General features: G+C 44.8%; 1 protein-coding gene across 5 annotated transcripts; it reads right to left on the reverse strand.

The window, feature by feature from the left end:
* Positions 1-1,116: 1,116 nt before the first annotated feature.
* LOC107650411 (zinc finger protein 260-like) lies at positions 1,117-19,626 on the reverse strand. 5 transcript variants are annotated; one of them, XM_056825590.1, is made up of 6 exons: positions 19,546-19,626; positions 18,848-18,928; positions 17,750-17,867; positions 15,328-15,454; positions 8,210-8,305; positions 1,117-7,408 (listed from the first exon to the last, which is right to left on the reverse strand). In XM_056825590.1, the coding sequence occupies exons 3-6, from the start codon at positions 17,780-17,782 to the stop codon at positions 5,547-5,549; spliced, it is 2,118 nt and encodes a 705-aa protein (XP_056681568.1). In that variant the 5' UTR covers positions 17,783-17,867; positions 18,848-18,928; positions 19,546-19,626; the 3' UTR covers positions 1,117-5,546. The 5 variants fall into 5 exon arrangements, with proteins under 5 accessions (XP_056681568.1, XP_056681566.1, XP_056681570.1 ...); XM_056825588.1 differs by having other exon boundaries at positions 18,824-18,928; XM_056825592.1 differs by lacking the exon at positions 17,750-17,867 and having other exon boundaries at positions 18,824-18,928.
* Positions 19,627-19,676: the final 50 nt, after the last annotated feature.

Genomic DNA, 19,676 nt, shown 5'->3' on the forward strand with positions numbered 1-19,676 from the left:
TGAGTTTCACCTGGAAGGGATGCTGGATGCCACCTGGGCTGACTCCTTTGTTTCACACAAGAACACACTGAGGCCACAGAAGAGACTGACACAATTCTGTCACAGACAGAATCTGAACTCAGGTCCTCTGAATGAATCCCTCACGGGGAACAGCAGGGAGGGGGATGGCTGGCCATCAGGACTACCAGCCATCTCCTTTGCTCCCTCAGCAGAGGACCTCAGAGGGGATCCTGGATCAGCCACGTCCTGGGTGACTGTGTCTGAGGATCCCACCTAGGAGGCTGGACTGGGAGGAGGAAGCAGATGGGAGAGGATGGGGAAGGGGTGGGACCTTTGCTGCCTAGAAGTCATGGAGGAGATTCTTCCTCCATACAAACAGCCTGGCTACATCCATCCCGAAGCAGACATTCCCTGCAGCGGCCTTGAGGGGACTTTGGGCTGGGGAAGTTCCTGGTCTGGAGGCGGCCTCAGGGCATCGGACATCCCTCATCAGGGATTAGTTGTTGTGGGCTGAACAGGAGCCGAGAGAAAAGCCTGGGAGGGCAAAGGAGGCCCAGACACGGGCTGGGCTGGGGAGGCCGAAATGGCTGAGAGTGGACAGTGAAGGGAGATGTGCGCACGAGGGAGCCCTGCAGTCTCAGGACTGCCAGGTGGGGGCTTGTCTGCCCAGTTAGGATTAATTTAAGGAGAGATTTTGCCCTCCAGCTAAAACCCGCCCTGTGTGTGTGTGTGTGTGGGGGGGCCCTGTGGGAGGAAGAGAGACGGAGAAAGGCAAGAGAGCAGAAATACAAGAGACCAAGATAAGAGAAGGGCCAAAGATGGCAAGGGGGGGGGGGTGGAGTTCCTAATTCTAACTATAGGTTCCAGAATGTACTGAGGCAACTGGCCCCTCCCCAGCCATGTGGAATTGAAACGGTGTTAGAGAGGCAGTCAGGAGGCTCAGACGTTTGAGTCAGGCCTACAGGTGGAAGGTCCTGGGTTCAAATGAGCCCTCAGACACTTCCTAGTAGGGAAAGGCATTGAGATCCATTGTCTAACCCTTCTGCTCTGCAATCACTAGTCTTGATTCTAAAATGAGGTAGGGGTGTTGAAAGAAAACACACCAGTAAACCAAGATATTGGGCCAAATAGTTTACCAACTTCTTAGCCTAACAAAAATGTGGCAATTCCCGTATGGGGAACTAGGATTACAATGGGGTGAGATCTAACTTGGAGCTCTAACCAGGAAGTAAGGCCGAGTCGGGCAGTGGGCTAGGCATCAGCAGGACGCGTGTCTGGCCGCCACTCATCACTAGCTACAGAACTTGGCCCCGAACGCAGGAATGCGGAAGAGGGTCTTCAGGGCTCTAGAACAGCAGGCAGTTGGAACCCATTTCTTCATTTCCTTTCCAGAATCGGATTAGAATTCCTTAAGCTTTCCTGCCAGGCTGGTAAATCAAAGACTTCAGCTGGGCTGGCCTAGTACCAGCGGCTCACCACCGCTGATGCCCGACTCAATCCATGCTGTTTGGGGCGCCAGGAAACTGCTCTCTTTGACGAGCCCGTTTCGTTTCGCTCTGGTGTAATGGGGAAATGGGCACTAACGTATCCCACGTCTGGAGCAGTTGACAACATGGGCTAAGAGAGGCAGATACAGAGCAGGCGAGAAGAACCACCTGGTAAGAACAGGAACTTTGGAGGGAACTTAAAGAGCCTGGACATTCAGGGCCTCCCCTCCCTTCCCAAATGTGGGAGGGCAGTCAATAAACAAACTTAATAGAAGTGAAGAATCAGTGAAGCAGGGACACCTAGATGGACACTCCATGGATACAGAGCCAAGCCTCAAGGTGGGAGGTCCTGGGTTCAAATCTGACCTCAGACACTTCAGAACTGCAAGACCTTGGGCAAGTCACTTAACCCCCATTGCCCAGCCCTTACAATTCTTCTGCCACAGTACTGACTCTGAGAGAGAAGGTAAAGGCTTAATGACAAGAATCGGTGAAACAGGATTACTTTCATAACAATTTAGGATGTGATTGCTACAGGAAAGCTCAGCCAGTGTTTCCACATAGTAAACTTCACGTGGTTGCTCTTTGTAAAATTGCAGCTGGAAATTCTCAGCTCTTGAAGTTGGGGGATAATGTGAAGCTGCTTCCCCGAAAAGCCTGTGAGATAGGCAGAGAGGTTTAGGAATGGATTAAATGAACACAAAAGATATGACCAGGCCTTTGGTTAGGGAAAAATGGAATCCAACTCTTTGAAAGGAAACAGGGATAAGGTTACAGTTGGCTGGGAACTTTGAAATTGTTGAAAATTGAAAGTGTTGGGGGCAGCTGGGTGGCTCAGTGGATTGAGAGCCAGGGCTAGAGATGGGAGGTCCTGGGTTCAAATTTGGCCTCTTCCCAGCTGTGTGACTCTGGACAAGTCACTTAACCCCCACTGCCTAGCCCTTACCACCCTACTACCTCAGAACCAATACACAGTATTGACTCCAAGATGGAAGGTAGAGGTTTAAAAAAGAAGTGTTAACAGTTTTGAGGAAGAACTATAATGCTGGGAAATACAATTCATAGTCTATATAATTTACTAGCCCAAGGATTTCACCTAAAGGGTCATATAAAAATAGGTTTAATAGCCTAAATGGTTTATGGCAAACCCTATGTAAATGTGAATCCTTGTTATTGTAATTATCTTTTAAATCCTCCCTAGGCAAAGGGTTTAGGTGACTTGCCTGGGGTTACAGTTAGGAAGCATCCGAGGCCAGATTGGAACCTAGAAGCTCTCTCTACTACGCCTGTCCCTCAATCCTGCAAGCCACCTAGTTACCCCATTATTCTTGTTATTGTTGCTTTAAAAAAATATTCATATTAGATAGTCTCATACAGGATTTTAGATGTGATTAAAAATGTAAAAGGTAATTTGATAGCTTTGTTTCAGGTTTCAAACTCAACATATTATCTATGAAAAGGTAAAATTTGGCGAGCCCATGTAAAGATATGCTGTAGAAAAGCAGCTTCTCTTACAATCTGATGTTGCTGGATTATAAACTACATTTTTGAAAAGGTGAAAAAATACATTTTTTAAAAATCGTACTTTATCAGCCCTGATGATCCTGTGTTTTAATTAATGTTTTTTTCATGAATTTTAATTCTAATTTCAGTTACAAATCTAATTCTAAGCATTATGTTCTATCCTTAACTTATTTGACTATCCTTTATGGAAATCATGAAAGAATTTGTTATAATGAAATTATATTATGTGATATTGGTTATATAATAATCTATAACACTTAAAATATGACTATAATACTATGTATAATACTGTATTATTTAATTTTGTATGACATTGATGTTAAAACTCATCAAATATTTAATTGGCTATACTTGAAAGGAGAAAATTGAAGAGATCTGCTTAAATCTCCTTGTTTCCTTTTGAGCTATTAGAGCAAGTGAAATTCTTATCCTCTTCCCTTCTCCATTATAATAACTCTGATTAGAGGGAAAGTAAGTATTAGAGGGAGGAGTAATTGGGACTTTGTTCATCAGTACAGAAATGTTTTATTGTGTAGCATTCAAATTTTAACCGATAAAGAATATGAGGCTATTCAAGGATAATATGGTTTCTCAATGGGGGCATGATATTCCCATAAGCAAAAAATGTGTCTCCTTCACCATCAACCCAGTGCCTTGCCTCTTGCTTATAAAGGGAGTTCTGTCTGGCCTGACAGCTCAACCTTGGGATATGCTGAGTCCCCATTAGTTGGTATTTTGAGAGACAAGGTGGACTTGGACACCTCAAATCCTCCCTTATTACTTCATTGGCAGGATTGGACTTCTGCTGAGACAGAAATCAGCCAACTGCATCATGAGCCTTAGATAGAATGGACTGCGTAGTAGGGATCATTTCTCCAATCCCTTTTATATCTTCCCCATGCACTCATTTTTTTTTAAATTTGGTAAGATCTACATGTACCAGCAAAAAATAGGAAACAAGTGAGTGCCAATAAACTAAAGAATGGCTAAAAAAACTGCAATAGATGGAACACCAACAAATAGTGAGGAAGAATGACAAGCATTAGGATTTCAGAGAAAAGTCCTTATCGTATTATTTTTTTTTTGCACAGTATGAAATTTGGAATGTTTAATGAGGGTTTCTCTGTGGGACAGTCTATGAAGTCTATGCTACAACAAAATGCCTTTCCTGGTAAATTGAAGACATTGAATCTTATCTCCAATATAATGTGTCCAGTGTATAATAAAAAATGAGCTCAATGTGAAGAAGTCCTTCCTATAATCATTCCCTGTATATCCTTTCATTTTGAAAAAATGTTGTTCACTAATGAGCATACAACTCTTCTCTATCATCTCTGATTTTTACAATAATTATGTGTAAAAATGATATCCAACATTTAAAAAAAAATTTCAAGTCTTGGATCCCCCCCATGCCCAAGGGACGTTAAACAATCTTATACAGATTTTCCATGTGCAATCCAAACATTTTTCCATATTGACCTTCCTGTGGAACTAAACAAAACTAACAAAATAAAAAATTTAAAAGTGAAAACATTTTTCTTTGGATTTCAATCTGTATCAGTTCTATGGATGAAATTTATGAGTTCCTTAAGATTGTTTTGGATCATCATGTTGTAGAGAATAGCTCAATTCACAGTTTTGCAGACAATACTGCTGTAACAATGTGCAGTGTTCTGGTTCTACTAAATTCAGTCTCATTCAGTTCTCGAGCCTTTCCAGGTTTTTCTGACCTCCTCCTTCTCCTCATTAATTATAAAACAACAGTATTCCAGTGAAATCATACAACACTAGCCATTTCCCAATTGATGAGTTTTCTCTTTTCAATTTTTTCATCATCCCCAAAAAAGCAGTTTTAAGTTTTATTTATTTTAAATACATATGGATCCTTTTCCTTTTTTAATGCCCCTTGGACACAGTTCAAAATTGCTCTTTCCAGAATGGTTTGGTTCAATCAGTTCACAACTCCCTCAATAGTTCATTAGTATCTAAATTTTCCCACATCTTCTCCAACTTTTGTCACTTTCCTTTTGTCATAATAGTCAATCTAAGAGATGTGGGGTGGTCCCTCAGACTTATTATAATTTGAATTTCTCTAAATAATACTGATCACTCTCCTCCTGAGGAAAACACATACAACTTGAGCACATTCATTAGGTTTTTCTGCACTGTGAATCCTCTGATATGAAGTAAGAGATATGATCTCTGGCTGAAAGCTTTCCTACAGGGAATCCATCTGGAACTGCTCTGGTCAGAAGACATTTTCTCATACAGAACAAGCTCTGGATTTTCCATTTCAATGTCTTTCTCCAATCATGACAGTCATGAGATTTTTATGCAAAAGGAATTCTTGGCTGGGAATAAGACAAGATTGTTGCCTGAAGGCCATACCACATTGATCTAACATTTCTCTCTAGTGTGGATCCTTTTATGTTAAATAATCTAAAAGTGGCAACTATAAGTTCAGCCTCACTTATGAGGTTTCATTTCAGTGGAGATTTTCTAACATGAAACAACTGTGGAGCTTTATGTGAAAGCCTATTCAAACTGATTACTTTCATAAAGTTTCTCTGCAATGTGAATGCTCTGATGCTTAGCAAGATGACTCCTCAGTGTGAAAGTCTTTCCACAGTGTTTACATTCATAAGGTTTCTCTCCAGTGTGGACTCTCTGATGTCTGGGAAGATGGCTCTTCTGTGTAAAAGTCTTTCCACACTGTTTACATTGATAAGGTTTCTCTCCAGTATGGATTCTCCGATGTGCAGCAAGACAGCTCCTCTCTCTGAAAGCCTTTCCACATTGTTGACATTGAAAAGGTTTCTCTCCAGTGTGGATTCTCTGATGTGCAGCAAGATTTCCCCTCATTGTGAAAGTCTTTCCACACTGTTTACATTCATAAGGTCTCTCTCCAGTGTGGATTCTCTGATGTATAGCAAGACTGCCTCTCTGTGTAAAACCCTTTCCACACTGTTTACATTCATAAGGTTTCTCTCCAGTGTGGATTCTCTGATGTACAACAAGAGAGGCCCTCTCTGCAAAAGCCTTTCCACACTGTTTACATTCATAAGATTTCTCTCCAGAGTGGACTGCCTGATGTGCAGCAAGCTGGCCCCTCATTGCAAAAGTTTTTCCACAGTGTTTACATTTATAAGATTTCTGTCCAGTATGGATTCTCTGATGTTCAGCAAGATTTCCCCTCCATGTGAAAGTCTTTCCACACTGTTTACATTCATAAGATTTCTCTCCAGTGTGTTTTCTCTGATGTACAGCAAGATGGCTCCTCTGAGTGAAAGCCTTTCCACACTGTTTACATTCATAAGGTTCTGCTCCAGTGTGGATTCTCTGATGTGCAAAAAGATGGGTCCTCTTTGTGAAAGCCTTTCCACACTGTTTACATTCATAAGATTCTTCTTCAATGTGGATTCTCTGATGTCTGGCAAGATGGGCCCTCCGTTTGAAAGCCTTTCCACACTCTTTACATTCATAAGGTTTCTCTCCAGTGTGGATTCTCTGATGTGCAGCGAGAGAGCCCCTCTGTGTGAAAGTCTTTCCACACTCTTTACATTCATAAGGTTTCTCTCCCGTGTGGATTCTATGATGTGCAGCAAGAGAGCCCCTCCGTGTGAAAGCCTTTCCACACTCTTTACATTCATAAGGTTTCTCTCCAGTGTGGATTCTCTGATGTGCAGAAAGACCGTCCTTCTGTATGAAAGCCTTTCCACAGTGTGTACATGCAAAAGGTTTCTCTCCAGTGTGGATTCTCTGATGTGTAGCAAGATTTCCCCTTTTTGTGAAAGTCTTTCCACATTGTTTACATTCATAAGGTTTCTCTCCAGTGTGGATTTTCTGATGTGTAGCAAGATGGCCCCTCTCTCTGAAAGTCTTTCCACACTGCTTACATTTATAAGGTTTCTCTCCATAGTGGATTATTTGAGGTGCAAGAAGATCAGAGTTCTGATTGAAAGGTCTCTCTTTATCACTCATAGAAACCATCTCTACATGTTGACTTTTTGGATGTCTAATGAGGTCTGAACTCCAATCACAGGCCATTCCCTCTAGGTTACCTTCATACATGGGTATTTCATGAGGTTTCTCATGTGACTGAACAAGTCCTACTTCTTCAGGAATGCATTTTCTATATTCACTATCCTGACAACTGTCATTTCCTGAGGTCAAGTTTGTATACTGGTTTAAGACTGAATATTGGCTAAATTTCTTGGAAGTTTCATCAAATTCATGATCCGTCTTTGGAATTTTATTTACCTTAATATTAGAGTCAAATATTTTTCTCAAAATGAAGTCACGAGAACCCTCATTCATGCATCTTTGGGGGTCAGATTCTTCCACAAAGAGGCTCAGCTTTGTAGACATCTCCTTCACCTCAAAATTAGTCTCTGTCTCTGAAGAAAACAAATAATGATATAAAGAGAGAAGGAAGGAGGACACACACACACAGAGAAATATATAAGTTCTTTCCTCTGATAGCGGAAAGTAATTGATTTTATTTCTCAGGCCCAGAGGAGTTTTCAAACTTAATCCAGTCTTTGGCTACACCATTAGGTCATATCTGCAAGATGGATGATTTTTAGAAATACTTTCACATACAATAATTGAAACCTCACAATGGACCTATGACACAGGCAGGCCAAAGATTCTCATCATACTTCACCAACTCAGGTCATGAGTAAACAATGACCTGACCAACTTCCTTGAAGCTAGACTACAACTCAAACCCTGTGCCTGAACATGCTCTGTCCACATTATTGGACAGACTCTCTCTGTTGCCCTATCTTTCCTAAAAAAATCACTTGGTTATTCTTAAAATTGTGTAAATATCAGGTAACTTTCCACATATTCTGTTCTCATCACTTTGGAGGCACTATCACATGGCCATTCTTGGTAAATTTTATATGCTAAGCAGAGAAACAACTTCACTCTTTTTAACTCTCAGGCAGTAATTTTCAAAGTGGAATATGTTTTCTTATTTTCTCTACAGATGCAAAGATATTATGCCATTAAGTGCAGACATACTAAATATTCATCTTATTTTATGATCTACATAGATTATGTCTCATACCCTATACTGAGTCCATCATCCATCTCTCAGGAAAAGAACAGCATGATTTAACCACTCCTTTCATTGCAACAGATAAAAGTCTTTTGGGATAACAGCTTTATGCACTAATTTTCAATTCACTCACCTGGACAGGAGCTCCGTAGGCTTTTTTGTTCTAGCAACCATGGTGTTTTCCCAAGCTGAAAACAGGAGATAAAATTTTCTCTAGGAACTGGAAGCCCTGGGCATAAGGAAGATGGAAGGGTTCAGGAAAGAAAAATATAATATATGGTTCTCCAAACAGAAAGTTGCATAGAAGTGGGGCCTACAAAATAGTTTCTATTGTATTCACTGTTGGGACATTTACAGGAGGATAGAGATCATGGGAACCATTTGAGATCAGAAATTTCCAGTTTTGTTTACGTCTTGTAATAGAAGGATAGACACATTCCACACCCTCCATTATCTAGAAATTACAGGTAGGTGGTAGTGAGGTGTAAGAGATCAGAACTTGGAGTCAGAAAAACAAATTTAAACCAGTCTCAAAGAGAAGATAAATGGGTGCTCCTGGGCAAGTTATTTGACCTCTGTTTGCCTCAGTTACCTCATCTAAGACTTGAGGACAAGTTTCAAACTCACAGGGTTGTTGTGAAATTAATGATGATTATGAACTCCTTTACCCAGGTGAGAACATAGAGCAGGTATTTTGAAATGCTTATTCCCTTCCATTCCATTCCTATCATCTGGCCTGGAATTGAAGGGAAGAATGAAGGAGGAATTAGGATAAACTTGCTAGAGTAGGCAGAATTAGGGGCGGTGAGCTGCAGTTTTATACTTCTCTTTTATTTTATTTCTATATTGTTTCTTTTTGTGAGTGAATAATAACATAAAACCACAACCTCAAAACAAAAAACCCAAATAAACTTAATTATATGCTTTTATCCGCATTCCGACTCCAACAGTTCTTTCTCTGGAAGCATTATTTGTCCTAAGTCCCTCAGAATTGTGCTAGGTCACTGTATTGTTGAGAACAGCCAACTCTATCACAGTTGATCATTCCATAATATTACGGTTACTGTGTATGTTTTCCTGGTACTTATTTCATTCTGCATCAGTTCATGATACTCTTTCCAACTTTTTCTCAAATCATCCCATTCATCATTTCTTATAGCACAATAGTATTCCATCACCATCATATACAATTTGTTCAGCCATTCATCAACTGAGAAACATTCCTTCAATTTCCAATTCTTTGCTACCACCAAAAGAACAGTTACAAATATTTTCCTACAAGTACATCCTTTCTACTTTTTTCTGATTTCTTTCAGGCACAGACCTAGTAATGGTACCACTGGATCAAAAGATGTGCATTGTTTTATAGCCCTTTGGGAGTCTATTCAAATTGCTCTCCAGAATGGATGGATCAGTTCACAACTCCCCCCAAAATGTATTAAGTGTCCCAATTTGGCCTCACGCCCCCTAACCTATGTCACTTTCCTTTTCTATCATATTGACCAATCTGGTAGGGGTGAGGTGGTTCAGAGTTCTTTGAATTCACTTTAATCAAGGGGGATTTAGAACATTTTTTATATGATTATTGATTTCTTTATCTGAAAACTGCTTATTCATAACCTTTGACCATTTGGCATTTGGGGAATGACTTGGATTCTTACAAATTTGACTTAGTTCTTTATATATTTGAGAAATGAGATCAGAGAACCATTATAAAAGTTTTTCGTTGTTTTTCTTCTACTCTTGGTTACATTGGTTATTCTTTTTATATCTTATAATGTTCTCTCTCTCCTGTTTGGTCAGAAATTCTTCCCTTCTCCAAAGATCTGATAGGTAAATAATTCCATGTTCCTCGAATAACTTATAACATCATGCCTATATCTAAATCATATGCCCATTGACCTGTTTTTTCTTTTAAAACCCTTACCTTCCAAAGAAGTGGTAAGGGCTGGGCAATGGGGCTAAAGTGACTTGCCCAAGGTCACACAGCTTAGAAGTGTCTGAGGCCAGATTTGAACCTAGGACTTCCTGTCTCTAGGCCTGGCTCTCAATCCACTGAGCTACCCAGCTGCCCCCATCCATTGATCTGTCTTAACAAAGGATATGAGCTATTGGTCTATACCTAATTTTTGCCACATTGTTTTCTAGTTTCCCCAGCAGTTTTTGTCAAATAGTGAGATCATATCCCAAAAGCTGGGATTTGGGGTTTATCAAACACTAGATTGCTGACATCATTTACCCCTAATCTATTCCACTGATCCACCCCTATGATGATTACTGTTTCACAATACAGTTTTGACCTGGTACTGCTAGGCTACCATCCTTAACATTTTCTTTTTCATTAGTTCCCATGATATTCTTGATCTGTTGTTCTCCCAGATGAATTCTGTAAGTATTTTTTCTTGTTCTACAAAATATTTTCTGGAGAGAGTTCTGTGGGTGGAGCCAAGATGGTGGAGTAAAGCGGAGAAGCTCAGAGTAGCCATGAGAATCCTCTCCAAACAATATCAAAATAAGGCCACAAAACAAATACAGGAGAGGAAGAACCAACTAGGAGATACAGTGAAACAACTTTCAAGACAACAAAAACCCACAAGGAAGGCAGAGTACATCTGGGGCATTGGGGGAGAGGGGAGCACAGTCAACAGGAGGCTATGCGAGTATGAAACCTCCTACTCCCTGTTATGATTAGAATAGTATTAACCTTTACGATTATAACATAAATCATGTAATCTGCTTTATATGAATTATAAGCATTAGCTAAGCAAAATACAGCCTAGGGTGGTATTAAATCTTGCTGATGAGCATTCTGATCTTAAACCTGTAACCCCAAAGTTTCTATCAAGCCCACCCCAGCCTGCTTCAGTGGAGGGCTGCCTTTGGGTTGCCTGGCCAGGTCATCTTTAGAAGAAGCCGACTCCTGATATTAATAGAAATTGTGAGCAAAAACAATCAGACCATGACCCCTTATTGCAGAGGTCTTGGAAAGGTCGGCCATAATAATAGATATTAGTTGCCACCCATCGTGATTATTTCTGTACTTTCAGCATTTGTGTCATTAATAAAGACCTGCCCACGAAAGATTTATGTTCATCCTACTTTAAGTTTGACTATTTTCTGTCTAATCTGACACCATGTCATCAGATTTCGGAGCATAAAAAAGGCTCTCTCCTAAGGCTCGGGGTCTTTGGTCTTGGTCTTGACCAGACTCCAGCTTTATTGTGTGTTTGGCCCTCTCTCAAGAAACCTATTTTTTATTGGCTTGGAGACCTAGTTTCTCTTATTGATGTTTCTGCTAATAAATTTTCACCATAGCTATAGCTAGGAGTGAAGAGCAAGCTGCACCCCTACCCACCCCTCCTAACCCCGCCACCCCATCATCCTACATCTGTTGTGCCAGGTTCAGAACCTAAGCCCAAGCAAACATCCAGTTCTTGAGACACTGCCTGGGCAACTCGAGGGCTGATCAACCCAAGTGCCTTGAAATTCTAAACCTGGGGGGAAGTCCAGCATCCCGGCCCAGGGCAATCTGTGCTTAAGCGGGCTGACCTGTGTGGGCCCAGAGCAAAGCCAGGAGTCCCAGTCTGGCCTTGGGGTGAGGACACAGATCCCAGTTTGGGGTAGCTGGGAGACCCAAAGGAGGGTCCTAATCTTTTTGCCAAAAGCTCAGTGCAGAGCCCCAGGATGAGACAATCAACTGTGTGCCTCATTAGATGATTAGATGAAATACAGGATGACCAAAAAAACCAAAGACAAACACCTTACACCTAAGCCTGAGGCTAGAATTTGAACAGTTCCTGACCTGACCAAGCTTAGAGTAAGACCAAAAGCTTACTCCCAAGCCTGAAGCAAGTCTTTAAGCTAACAGCATCTCAAGGGTTAATTGAATCAGCAGTGAGAGGTGGCTCTCAGAGCTTTCAGTCCACAGGCCATCACACTATATTGGAAAAACTGAAACTGCCTAAAACCCAGAAAAAAAAAAAGCTAAGGGTAGCATCAAGGAAGGATTAAAGTTTAAGAGGCTACATGTGAATTTTAGATTTACTCCACTCTGCTTAGTCAAGCAATCAGGAATGTCTACACCCCTACTTAAGGATTAAGTGTTGAGGAGAATGGCCTACGACAGACATGTGCTAGCAAGTGACAAATAAGAAACAACTGACAGACCATCTGGGCTGTCCCAAGTCAAGCTTAAGCTACCATGGGTACATGAGACGCAGGAAGTGATGTAAAGAAAAAGTCTATATATTTCATGTCACTTCCTCTATCCGGGCTCTTTTTGTGGAGAGGTAGCTCTGGCTCTTTTTTGCAGCAGAGACGTGGCTGGTGGCAGCATGCTGGGTGTCTTGGCGTGCTTATAGCTCTTGTCCAGGTTTGGCTTGTGGCAGCATTTTGGTGTGGGTCAGGTGAGGCGTCTTCCCTGAGCTCTCTCAAGAGTTTAGGCCGATTCCTTTTTTCCCCTTACCTTTCCTAAAAACACCATCCTCCGAGGAGGCCTTGTGGCTGGAAGGTTTCTGAACTCCCCCTTAGCTCAGGCTAGGCCTGAGAAATCTTATACCCTTTTCCCTCTCTCTTCTTAATTCCTTCCCTCTATATTAATTAAACTACCATAAAATTCCCAAACTGACTTGAGCATTTCTATTGGGTTTTGAATTAATCCCTGGCAACCAACTAAATTTATATTCAGTTAAAAAAACCCTAAATTTACCCCTTACCTCCCAGAAAACAGAGCCCTCCTATCAAAAGATAGGAAGAATGAGCAAACAACAACAAAAAGCACCAAACTCTAAAGAATTTTCATGACAAAGAACAAGGTACAGACACAGAAGGGGACAGTGAAAGCAAAGCAAACACATGCAAAGTATAGTCAAGAGAAATGGTCAAAAGCAGAGAGGCAGATGGAACATTCAACCAGTGGGGGAAGGGAGAATTGAGAATTCCATGGAAGATTCAAAAGCTGAACTGTTGACCAGAGCTGCCTCTGGCCACTCACTCTCTTAATAAGAGACTCTGACAAGAGCCAGGGAGGAGAGTGGCTCTTCTAATATCCCCTCTACCTGGCTGTGCTGAAGAAAAGTGTTTCTGCCTTGTTACTGAAGATCACCCTGGATCACCATTTCACCCAGAAAGACAATTTGATCCCACCATCTAAAAGTAGCCATTAGGGAATGTTTAGCAGGGTCTCCTTGATCCCTCTGCCTTCTACTCCCTCTCTCCCTAGCTTTCTTTCCCAAGAAATAAATTAGCCATTTAGTTTACAGAAGACTGTTTCTAAGTTTTGTAATAGGAGGGAGGTGTCAAAATCAAAGAACAAAAGTTGGGAGGGGCTGACTCACTTTCTAGTCAGGTCTGGACTCCATTAAGGTTATCTAGCCTTAGTGGAGGAAGGAAGAAGTTGCTACACAGTAATCAGTCCCCTCCAGCAGCTGGTTTCCTGGTCCTAGCATTTTAAAGCCCCTTCTGTGTCTCCCACTATTATAAAAATCCAAAAGAAAAATATGGACTAACAAAGATTGTAGAAGAGCTAAAATAGACTTCAAAAACTAATTAAGAGAGACAGAGAAAAAGTGGGGAAGAGAAATGAAAGCAGTGCAAGAAGAAATGAAAAAGGAGAACCAAAAACTGATGGAGGAAAATCAGGCCTTAAAAATTAAAACTGAGCAACTAGAAACTAATGATTTCATGAGAAATCAAGAAAACAATAAAAACAAAAACAAAATAATAAATAAAAAAGAAAATGAAATATCTTACTGAAAAAAAAAAACAGCTCTCCTGGAAAACAGATACAGGAGAGACAATTTAAGAAGTATTGGACTACCTGAAAGCCATGATAAAAAAAAAATCTAGGACAGCATAATACAAGAAATTATAAAAGAAAACTGCCCAGATATCTTCAAACAAGAAAATAAAATTGAAATTGAAAGCATTCACAGATCACCTCTAGAAAGAAATCCTCAAATAACAATTTCCAGAAATATAATAGCTAAATTCAAGAGCCCCCAAGCCAAGGAGAAAATACTTCAAACAGTCAAGAAAGAAACAATTCAAATACTATGGAGCCACAACACAGGGCCTAGTGGCTCCTACATTAAGGGTCTAGAAGTCATGGAATATATTTTGGAAGGTGAAAGATCTAGGTTTACAACCCAGTCACCTATCCAGCAAAACTTAGTATATTCTTTCAGGGGAAAAAAAACAGACATTCAATAAGAAAGAAGACTTCTAAGCCTTCCTGAAGAATAAGCCAGACTTTAACAAAAAATGTGAAGCCCAAACACAAGATCCACGACAAACCTAAAAAGGTAAATAAGAAAGAGAAAACTTAAAGGACTCATTAAGGTCAAAATGTTTGTATTTCTACATGAAAAGAAGACATCTGTAATTCTCAAAAATTACTCTGAGTAGTAGAGAAGATAGAAGGAATATACTTAGAAAGAGGATGCGGAAGTAAGCCGATTGTGATGATATGATGTATGATGATAAGATGTATATGTACATTTGATGAAATGACATATGTATGATGATATTTACATATATATGTAAAAAAATCAAGGGGTGAAAAAGAGGACTGTGCGCTCTGTGCGCAGTTTTACTCCAGTTCCCCCTTATCCCCACAAACAGATCCTCTCTGCCTAACTTTCAAGTTGTTTCCTCAGGAGAGCCACCTGATCTTTCCTGTATTGCTTTTCTGACTCTAGTCATTTAGAAGCATTGTTTTAGAGTTAATTTCAGATTCTTAGGGCAGCTCCAGCTTTTGTTTCTGCTATGCTACCTTCTTGGCTTTGCCTCCCTCCATTAACATTTATAACAAGAAATCCTTTCTAAAGACCAAACTCATTCCAAAGGGGAAGGGGCTGCCTTGGTAGCTGGAAGGTCCCCTTCAATGCCCATCTTCAAAAAAGTTGCCTGGTTATAAACAGAGAATTCGCACACAAAATTCAGGTCTAATTGGAGGCTGGACTAGATGACTTCTGAGATTGGCTTCAGAAATGGACATCTTTTACCTGTAGCTATCTAAAAGAGAAGAATCCATTTCCAGACCAAGAAAAGAAAGTCCCAGCTTCCTGTCAACTAATTTAAAGACTTTTTTTATGAAATGGAGGCAGGAGGAGAATCCAGGGCAGAGATCAGTACTTTTGCTTTTTTTTTTAAATCATTGACAAAGGTTCGAAATCTTGTACATTTATTTGGCTTGGAATGAAGACATTCCCTAAATGGGAGATTCAGAGTAACAGAGGAAATGGTCCTTACCCAGAGAGAGTACATTCTGCACATTCTCCAGCATGACCTCCAGGTACAGCTCTTTCTGAGAATGGTCCAACAGGCCCCACTCCTCCTGGGTGAAGTCCACAGCCACATCCTTGAAGGTTATTGACTCCTAAACCAGCAAAAGTCACATGATTTAGAGCTGAACTTCCAGAATCCATCTAGTACAACCCTCATCAACTGACTGGAGAAAACTGAAGCACACGAGAGATTTACAGTACCAAAAGCCTAACCCTGATGAGAGTCAAAGCTAGCACTGAAGATCTTTCACTCAGAGCCCAACACCAAAGGCATTTTGTGAGATCACTAAAGTGAGAATCATGGGAAGAGCAAAACCTGGAGAAGTGTCGTAACCCTGGAATCAGGGAGATGCGAAGGGAGATTCTGGGGAGAAAGAGAGGAGGTGATCTGAAGTTCCTCCCCATCCCGTGTCAGACCTGACCTGGTAAGAACTTTTTGAAGAGCATATGAGAAAGCTGCAAGTACTGTGTGTGATTCTAGTTAAATGAAGAAGCACAGTCACATGTTTGTTATAGTGAGTCTTTTGGGAACCACTGGCTAGGACGTGCCATGACCAAAGCATCCCGTCTTTCCTTCATGATGAATGTCGACTGTTACAGAAACACATTCAGTCATTTTCTCTTTAGTTACACAGAAAGAAGAGTAAGTATGATGAGGAAAGGAAGGGAGCTCGTCTTTTTCAAACAGAACATTTCATTAATTGAGGTTGGGGATTGAGCTCATTCAAAAGAAAGGCACTGGCAGTGGAATTCTCACGAGGCAGAAGTTCCTCATGTTAAATATTTTATTAACTGACTGGTCATTTAACGGGGTCAGTTGACTCTCCAAAATCGAACAGAAAGAAAACAGTAATTCTTTCTTCTAGCGCAGGTCTTTTGTCTCTCTCTCTCTCTCCGTACATGTATATCGATAGATTTCCCTGGTGAGCTCACCACTCAGGGCCTCCCCTGACATCTCAGATGCATAAATAACCACCGAGGGGGGCTTAGGAGACCTCAACTCCTGCCTCGTTACTTCACCACAGGGGAAGCCAGTCCTCGTCCATACAGGGAAGGTGTCAGTCCCAGCTTCCCCCAGCCTTGTGGCTGGCCCAGCACACTCTCAGTGTGTGTCAAGGTTCACCATGGCTTGCCAGTCCTGCCCTTAATCCTTTGAGCTTAACCTAAGGAGGTTCCCCTGTTTCACCCCGACAGCTTCCCCCTAACTCTTCTTCCTTCTCCCCTTATTCCCTTCCCTACTCTGAATGCAGCGACCGGGGACTTCCTTGTTCCTGGCCGTGCATCTTCCCGGCCTTCACTACTGTCCCCCCAGCCTCTGCGCCTGAGGATTCCTCCAGGTCTGGGCGAAAGTCTGTACAAGGCCTCCATGGACCCGCCCTCTGTCTGACGTCACAGTGAGAGGAAAGTCCTTTCAGTGCCTTTACATTAGTGATCAGGAACCAGTCATTCTACCGAGTGTGTCTGTCAAGAGTGGAATAAAGGCCGCAGCGCTGGAAGGGGTGGAGGTTGGTGCATTAGAATGTCAGCAGCTTCAGGTCTGTGTCCGGGAACGCCGAGCACAGAGGCGGCCTGAGGAGGCCACACAGCCTCGGCCTGTCCAGGGACCGGGACCCTTCGCAGGTTTCTGCCCACGAGAGGCTCCCCGAGGACTGAGGCCGGAGAGGCTCCTGGACTCGGGACTCCATCAAAGGCTCCGACCCTGACCAAACCCTCTGCCCGCCGCCTGCTGCCCTCCTCTGCACCCTGCAGCCTGGCATGACCCGTCAGACCCCGCAAACACCTGCCCTGCTCTGGGGACCCTTGGGGGGGGGGAGGACAGCCCGGAGCTCTGATCCTCACAAGGTTCTCCACGGAGGGAACAAACACGGAGGAACTGCAGGAACCCCCCAAGCCGGGCACAGCCGGGGCTCACCCAGCTCAGGGGGCCGCCCTGTCAAGGGCCCTTGGATGGCCCCTTCCTGCCAGGCCCCGCCTCACCCGCCTGCTCTCCTCCCTGGGGCAGCTCTCCTGGGCCAGCCCAGCCCCCTCCCCTGGCGCCCCTGTGCCCAGCGCGGTGCCAGCCCTGCCAGGCTCTTCCTCCTGGGGCTGGGGAAGCCCAATGCTGTCTGTCTCCCCCCCATTCCCAGCACCCACCATGGTGGCCTCCTGTGGCCAGGGGGGAGGGGCTGAGAGCAGGGACTGTGGGGAGAAGCTCAGGGCCGCCCTGGGAGGCCGGTGCTCCACGTGCTCAGCAGGGCCCCCCCCCCCCCCCCTTCTCACTGTCGAATAAGGCCCAAAAGCCTGGCGGGGGCTGAGCCACTGCCTGACCCCGGAAGCAGCCTGGAGGAGGAGCCTGGCTGGAGCCCTTCTCGGCAGCCCTTCTAGCCCTTCCCTCCGGGCGCACTCACCTGGGAGGGGGGCCTCGGGGTCCCGGGGGCCATTGCTCTGGCTGCGGGCTCTCTGCGGTGTCACCCTGGGGTGCTTCAGGGGTGGCAGCCCCGAGGGGGAGACGTCCGCGATGTGCGCCTGGGGGGACAGAGGGGGAGGGCTCAGGGGGGCTCCCAGGCCTTCCCTGGCCTCAGGGGGGAAAAGGGAGCCTCGGGCTGGGTAGAGCAGTGGAAAGGCCGGGAAGAAGCCCCGCCCCCTCTGGTGCCATCTTTGGCTTCCTTCCATTCAGAAGCGGCACTGGCTGGATTGGGGGTTACTGCAGGGAGGGGCTCCTGGGGAATGAGGGGGGCATCGGGTGGGGCATTTCCTCAGGGCCCGAGATCGGGGCTCCTTCCATGGCAGCCCCGCTGCCCCCTGACAGGCCCCGGAGGGCTGCTTCGCCCCGACCAGCCCCGCCCCCTCCCGTGACTGCACCCCCTCCCCCAGCTGTCTCCTGGCGGGGGGGGGGGGGGGGGGGGCAAAGCCCGGCCACGGCTTCTGGTCCAGACAGAACCTCCCGGGCACTTCCGTGTTGGTTCCTTTTCTGAGGTCTTTAACAGGATGGACAAACAATGTAAGACATGGAGACACACCCAGACGCCCCGGCCAGACCTGGCTGAGGTTGGGTGTTTCTCCCCTCGGAGCAGAACGTTCCCTCCGGGGAAGAGCCCAGCCCAGCCCCGCCCCCCTGCGGCTGCCTCCAGGCTCCGGCGGGTGGGGGAGGACAAAGCCCCGCCGCGGCTCCTGGTCCAGACCGAGCTGCCCCAGCCTGCCCCGGCACTTCCGTGTTTGTCCCTTTTCTGAGGTCCTTCAAGGTGATGGACAGTCACGGAGACCCACAGGGTCCGCGTCCCCCCCCCCCCGCCGCAGACCTTTATACTGGGGGGCACCACCCCTCCTTCCCTCTCTCGCGGCAACGCGCGCACACGCCCCCTCCCAACCCCAGGATCCCGGAACGGCTCCATCCCAGTCTTCCGGGTCTCAGCTGCCAGAGCAGGGAGCCAGGGCCGCCTCTGCGCATTGAGTCCCTCCCCTCCCCTCCCCTCCCCTCTCACCTAGCAAAGATCCAAGAAGCACACCTGTGAGCCTTCAGCAGCTGAGACTGCCCACAGGAGATTCCCAGCATCCCTTGAGACTGCCACTGTGGGGAGGAGCCAAGACTAGGGAGAAGTCAGGAAACGGCATTGTGGGAAATGGAGTCCTCCAAGGGGAGGGCATGATGTCATGACATAGGCATTCTGGGAAATGGAGTCCTCCTGCCTGGGCCCCTGGGCTTAGTATCTTGGGGGGGAGGGGTTATAAAGGAATAGTCCCCCAGCCTGGGGCGCCACAGCCTTCTCTCCTCACTGCCATTTCCTTTTCCCGCCCAGCTTCTCCTCCTTCAAATGGGAAGCCGCTCCAGGCCAGAGCCTGGCATACAGCAGGTGCCTAATGAGTGTATTCTGATGAATTGACTCGCTGATAAATCCATGGATCGGCGCTCCCCATGGCCCGGGGAGGTGGGATCCCCCTTCTATCCTACTCTCAGAAACACACGAGGAGACACAGACTCTTCCCCTCCCCCTTCCACACACTTTTACACCCCAGCTCTGGGCCCGACTCCTCGCTCTCGTTACACATGCGCACATGCTTTCGCCCACACCGCCGGGCCACTAACCCAGAATGATGCCACCCAGTTCTTCTCATTCCCCAGGATTTAGGAAGCAGAAAGTGCCAGAGCAGGGAGCCCGGGGCCGCGCCTGCTCATTGACTACCTCCCCTCCCCTCCCCCTCTCACCCAACAAAGGTCCAAAAAGCACTGCTGTGAGCCTTCTAGGAGCTGACGGCTGGCAGGAGATTCCCAGCATGCCTTGGGGTGCCACAGTGGGGAGGAGCCAAGACAAGGGAGAAGTTATGAGACCGGCATTC

This window comes from Monodelphis domestica, chromosome 4 (assembly GCF_027887165.1).
Source record: "Monodelphis domestica isolate mMonDom1 chromosome 4, mMonDom1.pri, whole genome shotgun sequence".
Lineage (NCBI taxonomy): Eukaryota > Metazoa > Chordata > Mammalia > Didelphimorphia > Didelphidae > Monodelphis > Monodelphis domestica.

Coding starts and splice junctions, on each gene's coding strand:
- LOC107650411 (XM_056825590.1), bottom strand. CDS start 17,782: ATGGCCCCCGGGACCCCGAGGCCCCCCTCCCAG. Junction 15,455..17,749: donor CCCCGAGGCCCCCCTCCCAG/GTGAGTGCGCCC, acceptor TTGCTGGTTTAG/GAGTCAATAACCTTCAAGGA. Junction 7,409..8,209: donor CCTACGGAGCTCCTGTCCAG/GTGAGTGAATTG, acceptor TGTTTTCTTCAG/AGACAGAGACTAATTTTGAG.